We start from the raw sequence: 13,893 nt of genomic DNA, 5'->3' as shown, positions 1-13,893 counted from the left end.
AGCTGCTTTTTTGTAGCTGACTATCTGAATCAGAAGATCTAATCAAGTACACTTAAGTGTACTTGTTACAATTCCTGTCTCTGACAAAGTGCGTAAAGCCCATGACATAAATTGCTGTCATTGCTATCCATGACAAAATAAAAAAACCACAAATAAATAAAAAGCCCAACAATGTGTAAACAAACAAAATCCCCTCCACAAACAACCAAGCCCAAACACCTGTCCATTATTAGCTCCTCCCATCAAGAACAGGTAGACTATGGCTGGTCCAAAAGATAATTGAGTTGAACCATACCTAAACTCCATACATTTTTTAAGCAGCTGTATATGGAACAATCCCAACACCACAAGAACATTTCACATGACAGTCTATATTCCCCAGATTTTTTTTCTTTTCTCTCTACCTTCTGTAGTAGCAGTGCACTGCAAACCTTGAAGATATGCTTGAAAAAGACAAAAATGTACTATATAAACAGAATCTAAGAATCATCAGTCATGGACTAGATGAATAAAGAGAAGGGAATACGAGTTCCTCTTGGACTGATATGTTGTGTTTTGTAGCCACTTCTAACATGCCCACAGGAACAGAAGTATACAAGTGAAATTAAGACAAAACAAAGTTTTTAAATGACCACTAGAGGGACATCAAGTCTCAGTAGCAAATACAGTCCAGAGTGGAACGTTTTGTTACAGCTGCAATGCCAAATACTTTTAATCTTCTCTTTCTCTGAAATGGGGAGGGAACTGATACAAAAAATCCCACATGCTTACCTATGAAAGGCAGAAAACAAACTGCTGGGGGACAACATGAGAGGGCCCCTGGGGAGAATTGTTCCTTTGTCATTCACCCAATGCAGGTATCCTCTGGTGATATCTGCCATCCCAATGGCACGGGCAGAACAGTACAGGAACTTGTAGCCATTTCTAGAAAATAAATTACCAACTTAGTTAATATTTCTGCTGAAGTTTCTTTGCAAAGGTTAGTACAAAATTATAGCAATGTCCAGAAGTACCAGTTTAGGTACTGAATTGCTGCACAGCTCTGCACACACACAAGGAAAAGACTTTTCTATTGTTAAAAGAATCTACAAGGCATGTAGTAGTCTAATACATGACTTAATCAAAACTGAGAAACAGGAAGTGCAAACAGAATAGGGATGGTGTAACTCAGAGGACACAATTAGATGGACTAGACAGTGTTTAAGTAAGTGCCACATTGGTTTTATTCAGCTTCTTTCAGCCCAGCTGTAGGATGACAGCAATTATTTAAATTATCTGCATCACAAAATACTGGGTGCCAGATCTCCTGTCTTTTTCAGGTTGTTGGCAGATTTTGCAGTGCAGAATGAACAACTGATAACAACAAGCATTCATTAAATCCCTAAATTCTTCCTGCAGACTTTGTATATTCATCTGTTACACAGATTTGTATACAGTTACCGCATGCACAAAAGGCTTGAGTGTTTATGTGCATTTTCAAAGACTTGATTCAATTTGGCAAATAATTCCAAAACTGCTCTTCTGTTATGCACTGAATAAACAAAAAAAAAACCCACCCCAAGCCACCCAAACAAAACCCAACAAAACAGTAACACATGTTATCTCCCATGAAGCACAAGAGGCCAACAATAGATTCTAAGACCCCAGATATTTTTGTGGAAAGGAAGACTACTAAAAAACAAAGACAGAAAGTTGATTATTTTAATTTAATTCTGAAGTTTCTAACAATTGATGGTCCTCAGTTAGCAAGTATTATTTCCGGCATCACCGTATTTCTGAAAAAAGTTGTTCCACAACATAAAATCTAAGCTGTGGAGCATTCACTTGGCTTTGGAAGCAAACCCATTAAACCAGAAAACACTAATGCATTGGAAGGACACTATCTAGTTTTACATTTATGCCATAAGATATTTCTGATAGGTTTAGTGACCAACCTGAGTTGGTGGAAAACAGAAATGCATGTTTGAGAAATTGTTTCTATTATAATTCTCTTTTGGATCCATGAAAATATTACACAGCGTTTTTAAAAGCTAAAATGCAGAATCCCTCCTGAGAAGGGAGCTAGTAAAAGTGGTGGCTTGCATTCCTGTAAAAGTATACATCTGTGGAAAGAACTTAGTCTCATTTGTGTATGAGACAAGTTGCTCACTTCCCAGCATTTCAACCAGTACATTTTAATAAACTGAGTAATTTTTAACAACTATCCAATTACCTATACATTAATTCCCATAGTCCAGAAAATCCAAATTGTTTCATAGATTGCATACTCACTCATTTATGGAATGATAGAGTTTTGCAATGCCCTGATGAGTCCAGTCCTTGCCAAACTGAGGGAGGATATGTCCCAAAGCATCAGACCTAAAAGGAGAATCAAAGGTACCTGACACATGCCATGAGTTTTGTTAAAGACAACCACTAATGAACATACAATTTAGAAAGAATATTTACAGAAATATTTCTGCAGAAGGTCCTAACTATTTAAGAAGAGAATGAATAAATAGTCCAGACAGAGCAATTAGTGGGGTCATATAATACAAGTCAATTTCCAAGTTAACCTGTGGCTGCTAAACCTGGAGAAGTCTAATAGAGGGAACAATCACATGGTAAATGTGATCATCTTGGCATTATTCTTTTAAAATACATTTTCTAGTTTTCTTTAAAGGCAAGTACAAATTAAAACCAAAGCAACATTATAAATTAACATCCTTTAATAGTTGTCTTAAATAAAGTTTCTTTACCTTGTTTTGAAAAGCAGGATAGGATCAATAGGGCAAGATTAAAAAAAAAAAAAAAACAAAGAAAGAAAACCTTGTAAGATACTTACTTGGTTATTGTTCCATCAATGTCTGATATTATGATTTTATCATTCCAGTTCCAGAGGTATATTGTTCCTGCACAACGGCAAGTCCCTTGATACTGTGTTGTAATGCTAAATACAACATCGTTAGGGCCATCTCTGAGCTTCAACTTTGCCTATAGAGTAAAAATATGAAAATGTAAGCTGCCCTCCCTCTAAAATTTTTATGATTTTAGAATCATAAATGAGTTGCACAAAATGGCTCATATATTCTTCCTTGCCTATTTTGATTAACTCATCAAAAAGTGGACCGTGGTTTAAGACAAGCAGTTTTGCTGTCCAAGTCCATTGCAGCCTGGGTACACGTGTATGTCCACAATTCTTGTACTGCATACAGCAGCAGGTATTTCACCCTCTGCCATTTTAATTCTTGCTACTACAGCAGATTTGCAGCACTATCAAACTGAACTCCCAGTTTGCCATAGGATACAAACAGTATCTACTTAGTGGATGCTTTCCTCAAAATTCTCTCTGATGAAAATCATACACTTAGACACTAGCAGAACTAACTTTTAAGTTAAGTTAGACCACGGTGAATAAACACCAATTTAAATGTATGGTATTACACAGATGTGCAGATCCCAGGATATCCAAACTGCAGAGGCAATGCCACTTTTTTGGCAACATCTTAATATAAAGTTTGATTGTAGAACTTTGTAAGAAATGACTATTTTTTGATCCAAACAGATTCTTAAAAAAACACAACAGAAAAAAATTATCAGAAATTCCCTGCAGCTGCCTACCTTCGCACAGGAATACATGTTAAATTTCTTTTTAAAGAAAAATTTTTAAGGATTATCTCATCCTATGCAGAAGACAGGCATGTCACTTACTATCTGGTCTGAAGACAGTCTAAGTGACTTCTTATAAGATGTAACATTCCCATGGGGTGGATGCTCTGCTGGGGCAGAATCCATTTTCAGGGATTCCTTCAATTCCTGGGATGCTTCATCACTAGAAGAATCATCCTCTGGAGGCCTAACGTGACATCAACCAGAATAAATGTAAGCTACATAAAATTCTCCTTTAACAGAGTAAGATGCTTATGCCAGAGTAATTTCTGCTTATGCTGAGGATTTGCTGCTACCCAATAACACAAATTAAGGAAGTCCATGGTCTAGTGAATGCCCAGATAAATCCAGTACATGCCAGTAAGCTAGTAAGACTTGGAATGCCAGTACTGGTAGAGCTCTAAACATGACTGGTCCCAGCTGGCTCCACACACAATGGGTTTAGTAAAGACACGGTGTTAGGTGGTCACTAATACTGTGTTGATGAACTAGGTAAACTGCAGATGAAAAGGGACACTGAATGGGTAGCAGTGCTTTGTTTTTTTAAAAAAGCTGCCTCAGTTACTATGGCATTTAAACTGTGGGTGTTAGTGAAGGAGCTCACCTTTTAAGGTTATTCACAGACTTATTTTCCTGCTCATTAGAGATTTCAAGATTAAAAGCAGCATTTAGTTTCTCTGAAGTATTAAATCACAATATATTTAGTTCTTTAAATCTTTAAGACATCAGCATTTACAAGTACCTTAGCAAAATCATGCAAGAATATGCATATACATAATAAATACCCTAGAATGGGAGAGTTTTGTGCTAAGCACTGATAGCTGTCTTCCACAACCTGGGCAACATGTGCACTGTGATTAATACTATTTTATTGTTTCAATTATTTAATGTTACAAAAAAATCCACATGATTTAAATTATTAATACAATATTAGGCCTTCACAAAAGAAAAAAGTGTATTACAAAGTGTATCAGAAACAATATCACTGTATTTACAGAGCAGTGGCCTATTGATAAAGGTTACCATGTATGTATTTGTTCTGTCAGTTCTGTTATAAAAAATAAACACAACAGCATTTAGGAAGTAACTGTAGTCTATTTGTAGTTCCTACAATGTTTGCTGCCACATTATTTTGCTGAATTGTTTGCTATACACATCTGGTTCCTCTTCAGTAGCTTACAGGAAAATGTTTCTCCCCATAGTACATTACTACTGAATTCTTCATTCAAAAAAAGAAAAAAAAAAGGGAAAAAAAGGCACTATTCAGTCCACAGGTAAGTCTTCAGACAGGAACACACCTACTATTAACTTGCTCTTTTATAGTTGCTGGCAGTTCATTTGCTCTTTGCGTCTCAGTTTTCCCCTCTTTTGCCTCTGGTATCTGAAGCAACATGATAATAAAGAACATATTGACATTTTAAGCATTTTAAACAAATCCAAGTTAAAAACAGCTACCAAAATAGTACATAAACTACATTAAGTCTCAGAATCACTATTCTACATAATAATTTCTAAAATTTATTTTAAAAAAGGATTCTGATGAAGAAATTATCTATTAAAGCTTTTTCTTATTTCAGGAAACAAAACTCTGTGCGCCAGAAATTGGGAACTGCTAGTTTAACATGATGAATTTAGCATTAAAAGGAGCTGTCATCCTTTGAGCTTATAAATAACTTTTTTGTAGGGAAGTAAGTTTAGGGCTCATATTCAAGGTTTGGAAAGGGCTTTTTTTATCTTTTAACACCTAACAGAAAAAAAAAAAAAAAATCACAATAGGTCTAAGCCACCTGCTTAGTCATGCCTTCTTTCTTGCGCCAGAACCACCACCTTCCAGACTTCTTTGGCATCTTTTCTTTGACCCAAGACTCAACAGTAGCCTGAAAAATTAGACATATTTTTAATTAGTATAGATAAACAGAGATAATCAGGTGTTACTACATACAAAATTTTCAAAGAAAGTATGCATGTATCCGTTTACCTTAGGCAAACTCTTCTGAAACACCTGCAAACTCAGAATCATCGGAGCAGCCAACGCCCAGTTATAATACCTGTTTTAAAACATTTTATTGGTAAGATATTACAAAATCTACAGATCAATAAATATTACCATGATATTTATTTTATCAGCATGATATTTAGCAGGATGCCCTTGTGTTGATGAAAACATATTTGCTGCCAACCACTAACACTAACATTTTCTGCAAGCAGAGTCATTTTAATATATGCAATTCAACATCAGTGGCAATTAGAGAAAAAAAAATCTCTTAAGCTAAAGCTAAATTTAATGCAAATCTTTGGTTCAAACAGATTCACACACAAACTGCAATGGAAGCTGAGAAACAGGCTTATTTCAGAGACTAGATCTGAAATGGGATTTTCTGTGACCTAATTACAAGACACAGAGAATTTACCTGTTATAAATCCGTATTACCAAATTAGGATTGTCTATAAGTCCAGGGTTTTCAGCAAATTCATGATAAGTAATAATATGTTCCATGAATTTTTCTGCAATAGAATGAGACTTTAATTAGAAAGTAATAACATAAAATCCCAATATGTCTGATTAGTTTACATCTAGGAAAACCCTTTCTGTCATTTCGGAGTCTCTTGCAGCATCACTAAAGATGTGCTAACTGAGGCCTACCTGTGTTGGGTCCTCACAGGACTGTTGCAACTGTGTTGCCTCCTCCCTACAGAAAAAGCTTTGGACCAGTTTAACAGTCACATTAAAAGGGCATTAAGAAATCAAAAGGGGAAGGATAAGGAGGAACTAATTCAGTTCGAAAGCCAGAAAAAGAAAGTCATGCTTGTCTAGGCAAATTTTCTTCAAAAATATGATGGCAGGAAAGGGGTCTACATACTACACTAGAAGAAGAGGGGGAAGGTGATGCCAGCTTTTCAGGTTTGAAAAACTACTATTATCACTAACTAGCATTTTCACAACTAGTTTCTATATATGTTTGCAGAAATGCATGATTCAGTGTAAGATCCCTGCAATCAAGACATCCTTTTTTTCCAATCAAATCCAGTATTACTACCATGTTACCACAAGAACAGTCCTGAGTCTTTATTAATAAGCACCTAAATGTCATTTAATGTATTAGAGACTGGATGACCATTTAAAAAAGTAATGTTAAAACACTGCAGGATATGTCCATGAAGATTTTATGCTCTTAAGAGCTCCCTCAGAAATACATACAACTTCCATAGTAAACTGACTAAAGCATTAAGAGAGAAAAATCAGCTGGTAAAAATCTAGAAGTTAACAATCATTTAGGACAGAAGTAGAGCGGAAAACACAGTCCAACACAAAGGGGTTTTTTTAATCACTTCAAAAAAAATGAAAAAAAAAGAAAAGTTGTCAGGCAATTAGAAAGAAGATGAATTGTTAGGATTTACATAGGGCTAAGCAAGGACTGGCAACCAGAAATCAATGTAGTTGGTCAGATAAAGAGTACAAAAAATGGGACAGAAAGCTTCTCAAGACATCAAGTGTCCTTGATTAATATGAGGTTCAATTCTGCTAGCTCTGCTTGACAAATGCTTGAGAATTTTAGAAAAATGAAAGACTTTCTATCCTCTTTTCTCAATGTGAGCCTAAGTCAAAGTTTGTTAAGGAGGAAATCAGAGCATTCAAGCCACTTCATTTGTTTAGCTGCCTGAGCTCTATTCCTCTTTATGTTTTAGTCTTTCACATACCTTTAGAAATCTCTCCATTTTCATTGAGACCTCCACAAAGTGAAAGTGTAACATCAGGCAAGTCCATAGCAGAATCAGACATGCACTCTGTACCACTATCAGCAGCAGCACTTCCAACTGACTGGGGTGACTGGGAACCAGAAAGGGTATCTGACTCTGTCCACTGCCTGAAGCCAGGATCAGAATCACTAAAGGAAAGCAAAAGGTATTTTACTTGCAAAAAAATGTACACATCTTAGGTTACAGAACACACTATATGATTACTCCCACCCAAAAAAATCTTGCTTTTGAATTTTTACATCATTTCACAATATTAATTTAAAACCAACCTAGCAAAAAACCCAGTCACACACACCCACACCAACCCTTCATAATATTGGCCGACTGTTTCCAGTTCTCCTAACATCCCCCTCAATTCAGCAATAATTGCATTTAAATGAAGAAAACATCCTCTACGTTCTACTTCTGCAGAATAATACTGTACTCCTCAATCTTTACCAGAAAGTTATAAAGTAAGAAGGGAAAAAGGGCACTGCTTTTTGTGTTTTTACAACACTGTCTGTTGCAGAATGTACAATAGATTACATTTAAAAAACATCATTTAAACATCATTTAACACCTTGTCATTTAAGGCTGGAGTCACTAGTTCGATCCACTGAAAATTTTACAATATGGCCAAAGAAGAGTACTGGTACAAAAGCAGTTTAAATGTACTCCCCTCTATGTCTGCAGAACATACAGGTTCCACAAAGAGGAAAGTTGTCAGTAGCCACTTCCCATGTTATCTTTCAATGTGTTTCTTGTCAAATTAGAATTTTCACAATGAGATAAGTACTGAATACTTCACAAAAGCCTAAAAACCTGAAGTCCAATTCTTTTTATCAGAATGGCACATAAATAATACATGTAATGACTCAGGTCATGTAACTGCAGAATTACCCAGATTTACAGCATTTTACTTCAAAATTACCTTTTGGGAAAGTAGAGTGCTGCAACTTCAGGTTCCAATGCCTTTAGGTCATCCAAGTAAATATCATCAGGGCCTTGATGATGACTTCGCTTGTGCACCCCTGTTAATTTTAACAATTAAGGTTACTAAGATGAAGTTACCCAGACACATTAAATACAAACATAATCGTGGAAGATTCACACTTTTTTGTATGATTTTTAAGTTCCAGAGTTTTCATCCTAATTTTAGTCAGATAAAACTTTAAATAGAAAAAACTGAAAAGGCACATTTACATTTTTTGCACTATGACATCAAGTTTGGTAGATCACAAGGGCAAGAATCAAGAGCTTTATTCCACACCTTTCTTTTTTGAAGGAGAGTCAGTTTTTGCTGTTGGTTTTGTTTCTGGTAAAGGATCCATCAATATTCTGGACTGATGATCACCATCCAATGGCAACGGAACTTGCGGTTCTACGATTGCAGAAGCAAGAGAGTCTTTAACATCCATTTGCTTAAGGAGAGGATGAGTTCTTGGCTCAGGTTTCAGTACTGTACAGACAGAATCTTTCACATCATCATCGTCTTCAACTTCATCAGAGCTGAGGATAACCCTAAAATGAGTCTTCTCTGATGGAGTAATGGTAGCTGTTCTGCAGTGTTCCAGTTTTTCTTTCTTACTTATCTGAAAAACAAAAGTCTAGTCAATCCTTTCACTTCACCTGTTTGTTTTATTCCATTCTAACATTAAAATTAATTAATAAAAATAAATTTGTACTCATGGTACAAGTTCTCATCATACAAGGAAACCAGAAAATAACTTAAGCAAGTAGTGTAGCAACATAAAACATGTCTCACCATATTAGTAAAGTTCCCTGCAAAAGAATTTAATAGAAGCTTATTTACAAGTTCAGTAAAGAAACTGGCATAGAGAAAGCATTGACTTGACTAAACCACAGCAAGGAGAAAGTGTAAGTGTGGATTTACCAGGGCCTCTGTTAGATACCAATTTTACTCTTATCAAGGCTACAGTTCCTCTAGAATGAAACAGAACTTACTCTACAATAAATAGAATTAACTTCTTAAATTGCTTCCTTCAGGTTCTAACTAGAAATTCAAGAATTTCAGAGTTTCACTGCTAGGTTTTCTGAGATTACTTTGTTGAGCAACTTTTGAACTCAACAAAGCTGACTCTCTGCCTGCCACAAGGGGCTGCTACTTCTCCATTTCAGCTGTATCTGAACAACAGCAGCAGATTTCCAATCCTCTCCTGAGACAGTCTTAAATATGCCAAAAGTCAGTTACAAAGTTAGAGACAATAAAGACATTTACCTTGGTTGACTCTGGAAATCCTCCCCATGTCCATTCCATGTGAGATTCAGATCTGAGCAAGCTCTCAGCAGGCTTAACTTCTAGTTCTGAATCACTTTTAGGGCAGACCTGCTCTGAGAAAGGGCTACCAAATCAAAAAGAATTTAAAAAAAAAAAAAAAAAAAAAAAAGAAAGCCAGTGTTTAAAATGCATTAATGCATTTGTTGTCCAGCAACTGTTCGTAGAGTTTTCAACAGCTTAACAGAGCTTCAATTATTTGGCAACATGGCAAGAAGCCCAGCAGGGTTTTCAAACGGTGAGAAATTAGGTTAAAACCAAAATCACATTAAAGACATTAAAGGACTTACATAGTGATCACACTTAACAGATTCCTCCACTGCATCTGCAGTGCAGGAATAGCTCTCCCCTCAGTGCATGTTCCATTTTTCAAACAAAACAAGAACAAATCTAAAGAGTTTATCGAAAAATAAGACAGAAAATAGTTTTGAGTTCCTTACCTCTGTAAAAATATAGCATTTCAGCTTGCTATGCAGAGACTTGAGTAATAAAAGTCTTGCAAACATAACTCACAAGTGCACAAAACAACATCAATTCCCAATGCAGGGAAAAAAACATTCAGAAGATAACTTAGGAGGGGGAAAAGCAATTACTTGTAAACTTCCTTCAGATGTGTTTGGACTACATGACGTTTAAAATCCATCCTATTTTTCCTACACTGGTTATTATCCATAAATCAGAAAGAGACTTCTAAAATTTACTTCAGTAGAGATTATGTTTAAGCCAGAAAACACCCCACAAAATGCTAGAAACAAGTGATTTCAAAGTAATTTTACACAGAGGATCTTAGAGATTAAAGGAAACTCAAGGTTTTGTCTACCCTTCCTTGAATAGGGCAATTATATTGCATATTATGGAAATGCTGCTCTTTTTGCACTTTGACATTCATACACATATTATGGTTTGGTCTATATAAATAAACCTCAGTGTTTGAATTTAAACTGTAGGGACCAGAACTGGACACAGACCTCCATGTGTGGCCTGACCAGCACTAAGAGGAGAAGGATAATCACATCTCTGTCTCTGCCACTAATGCCCTGTGGATGCAGCCCAGGATCCAGTTTGCCTTTGCTGCTGCAGTTGTGCTTTGCTGCCTCAGGCTCAGCTTGTTGTCACCCGGGTCAGCAAGGCTGCTCCCAACCACACAGATCCCAGCTTGTGCTGGGCTTTTTGGTTGTGTCATCCCAGTACACAACTGCACACTTGTCTTTGCACTTGTTGCACTTGTAATTTGTGACTGGGTGCTAGACAATCTCTTTGAGGCTCCCTCTCCCATGAAAAGTTGGGCCAGATGAACTTTTGAGGTCACTTCCAATTTGAGTTGTTCGATGATTTAATACTGAAAATTTTAAAGTAACTCCCTACAGGTATTTAATTAATGGAATTTTTTTTCACCACCATATATCAAACTTTCTGAAGGTTTGAGGAACTCAGGTTTTTTAGTATGATACAGGACTAAACTGTGATCACAATTCAGACTGCAAAAATAGACATTACAAAGATCACAAACCAGACAGTAAGAATCCCTCATATTGCTCTGAGAGGACACTTCAAAAATCTAAGGTATCAGGACATTTAAACATCTCTACAAGGGTGAGTTGTAATCTCAGTTGACTTCCAGCCTTCTCACCCATGGACACAAAAAGAAAACTGGTATTTTCCCCTCAGTTCTCCATTAACAATGTCATACAGGAACGACACTTTCTGTACTGTTCGAAGGGCTTGTTTAAAGTGACACAATGATGAAAATACATGTATACCTTTGTCTTCAGGAAGAATATGAACTAACTTTCCCTACATGACAAATAATTCCACCTACACCACAAGTCAACTGGAAGCTATGCACAATATTAACCTGTTTCTAAATCTATATCTTAATATTCAGCAGTTCCTGCAAAACACTGAATATTTCAGGGCTTTTGGACCCTAAGTCTATTCTACTTCCCTCCAAGTACGTTTTTCACGGTCACTCTCAGGCAGAAGTGTTTAGCCAAAAGGCCCATGCTTATAACAGTGACCTAATTGTGCCAACATTGCCTGTTAAAACAGGAAGAATACTGATGGCATCAGATATCAAATAGTTAATGGTTATGCTTTCCATCTTATTATATTGAGAAGGGCAAACAAATGTCCTCATGGAAAGGACTTGTGCTATTTTCTTCCTTGAGCTCCCAGCAAGGGTTCTGAAGAGCAAGACAACCAATTGAACTACAAGTTAGTTAGCTTCTTCAGATCTCCAAAAAGGAGGTTATTAAAACATCCCATTTCTCTTCCTCTGTACGATAGCTACATGATAAAATCTTTCTTTGATAGCTTAGGAGAAGTAATTGAAAGAAAAATTTCTCTTCTCCTAGATGGCTTGTGTCAGAGAATCCCTGACCCAACATCTTCCCCAAAGACAAAAAGGAAAATTGCCAATTTTTCTGTTGAACTGCAATCTGGACAGGGTAGCTTTTTGTTAAAAACAACCCCAGAACTGTGAAAAGTCTAGATACTTCACATGAGGCACAAACAAGTTATTAGAGCAGACTGGCTCCATAACACATAAATGAGAAGAGATGCATGACTTATCTCTCCCAGATATGACCTGCTAGCCTATGTTAGCTCAGAGTTTTATAAACTGAAAATGAGCATCAGCCTCCATGCTACAGTCATCTGGGTCATATAATCCACACAGCAACGTGTCAGTCCTAAGGTCAAACACTGTGACTGCTTTTCAGTCACAAACCACAAACCTTTGGGGAACACTTCAAGACTGCATCTCATTAAGTGTAATTGAGGATGTGGTTGTCAGCCCAAAATATAAAAAGGAATGATAATGGGATTTCCTGTCCAACTGCTTCTGTTCATTAAGAAGCTATGCACTGGGGGAATTAGCAGGCACCAAGAATGGTGTGGTACATTCTGACTCCACTAAGGCCACAGCCCTGCAAACACCTGAAGCAGAGAGATCATACACACTTCAAAAAATATTGGCTGAAGAGTTCAATATGGGTTGAAGTCTTCCATTCTTCACCACCTATTGATGCAGAAGGACAGGTGCCTGTGCACTGAGCAAGTAACAAGCAAAAATGGCCATCATGGAAGGCTGACCAGTAATCCTCACTGACCTTGTGAATATACCTGCTATGAGGCAGATTCTTCCATCAAACTGAAAAGCAGTACAACTAGACACTTGCCAAAGAGTTCAGATGAATCAAGATACTACTTAGCATGCTATGTGAGACATATATGCCCTCTCCTGTATGTCCAAGGTTCAGGAAAAATACAAAATTTACCTCAAATACTACCACATATGCACAAAATGCTTTCTTATGCATATAGAAATTGAGGTTGGAGTGGTGAAATCCAAAGTGTGAGCCTTGAAAAATTACCAGCTGAATCCAAGAGGAAGAGCATGAACATCAGAAACTGAAGAATGTACATACAGAAGTGCCCTGGTCACTGAAAACTGACTGGCAAGCTCTATTATGCCATTTTAAGAATCCACAGTCAACTGATGGTAATTTCAGTATCTCTGGACAAAGAAAGATACCAGAACTCCACCAAATCCCCTGTTCCGAAGTGGAATATGATTCAACTTTAGGATCTGGCTTTACCTTGAGCAATTTGGATTACTTCACACAGTAAAATGTACCTTAACATACTCATCACTTTTGTGCTCTGGCAGATCAAGTATTGCTTATGCTAGGGTGAATCATAGGGAACATACCAGCCTTCCATACCCTTCTCAGCTTGAGGGAATTTTATTAACTGTATTTCCTCTCTAAGAGCGAAATAATGCATTTTGTAAATTTCCCAAAGTTTCAAATTAGTATCAAGTGTTGCATTTGATATCACAGAAGTTGGGCAAGTCTGATAGTTTTACAGATCAGGGGGAAAATGAATAAAAAGGCATAGTAATCTTTATTTATAATTACTCATCATTACACAAATGATGACAATCCAAAGTGACTTACTTCTCCAGAGGGGACCAGTCTCCATCAGATAAGGGGTAATGGTCTTTCGAATGATAAATCAAAGATTCTTTTTGTTCTTCACCCTTTGGTGATGAATTTGAGGATCCTCTGTGGAGACACATAAGACATTAAGTGCCCTATGTAAAATCTGTGTTACTAATTCAGTAAAAGAAACTACAAAGACATTATTAAAAAAAAATCTAAGAGGAAAAGTAAGGAGTGTATAACTTAAAGGATTTGTTGTTTGCAAGA

General features: G+C 36.6%; 1 protein-coding gene across 4 annotated transcripts in view; it reads right to left on the bottom strand.

The window, feature by feature from the left end:
• Nucleotides 1-13,893, bottom strand: part of LPIN2 (lipin 2) — a 43,533-nt gene that overhangs the window by 5,541 nt on the left and 24,099 nt on the right. For 3 of the 4 annotated variants that reach the window (XM_053993491.1, XM_053993472.1, XM_053993482.1), the window contains exons 5-17: nt 13,642-13,749; nt 9,626-9,749; nt 8,657-8,978; nt 8,318-8,417; nt 7,348-7,535; nt 6,060-6,153; nt 5,627-5,696; nt 5,436-5,525; nt 4,947-5,029; nt 3,691-3,835; nt 2,825-2,973; nt 2,272-2,358; nt 772-924 (exon numbers count right to left, since the gene is read on the bottom strand). In XM_053993491.1, coding sequence (XP_053849466.1) covers nt 772-924; nt 2,272-2,358; nt 2,825-2,973; nt 3,691-3,835; nt 4,947-5,029; nt 5,436-5,525; nt 5,627-5,696; nt 6,060-6,153; nt 7,348-7,535; nt 8,318-8,417; nt 8,657-8,978; nt 9,626-9,749; nt 13,642-13,749 — 1,713 coding nt within the window. Of the gene's footprint in view, nt 1-771; nt 925-2,271; nt 2,381-2,824; nt 2,974-3,690; nt 3,836-4,946; nt 5,030-5,435; nt 5,526-5,626; nt 5,697-6,059; nt 6,154-7,347; nt 7,536-8,317; nt 8,418-8,656; nt 8,979-9,625; nt 9,750-13,641; nt 13,750-13,893 lie in introns of those variants that run through there. The other variant, XM_053993499.1, reaches the window with a different exon arrangement.

The sequence above is a fragment of the Vidua macroura genome, chromosome 1 (genome assembly GCF_024509145.1).
Source record: "Vidua macroura isolate BioBank_ID:100142 chromosome 1, ASM2450914v1, whole genome shotgun sequence".
Lineage (NCBI taxonomy): Eukaryota > Metazoa > Chordata > Aves > Passeriformes > Viduidae > Vidua > Vidua macroura.
The sequence above is the reverse complement of the archived record's forward strand: the minus strand, read 5'-3'. Positions and strand labels throughout refer to the sequence as shown.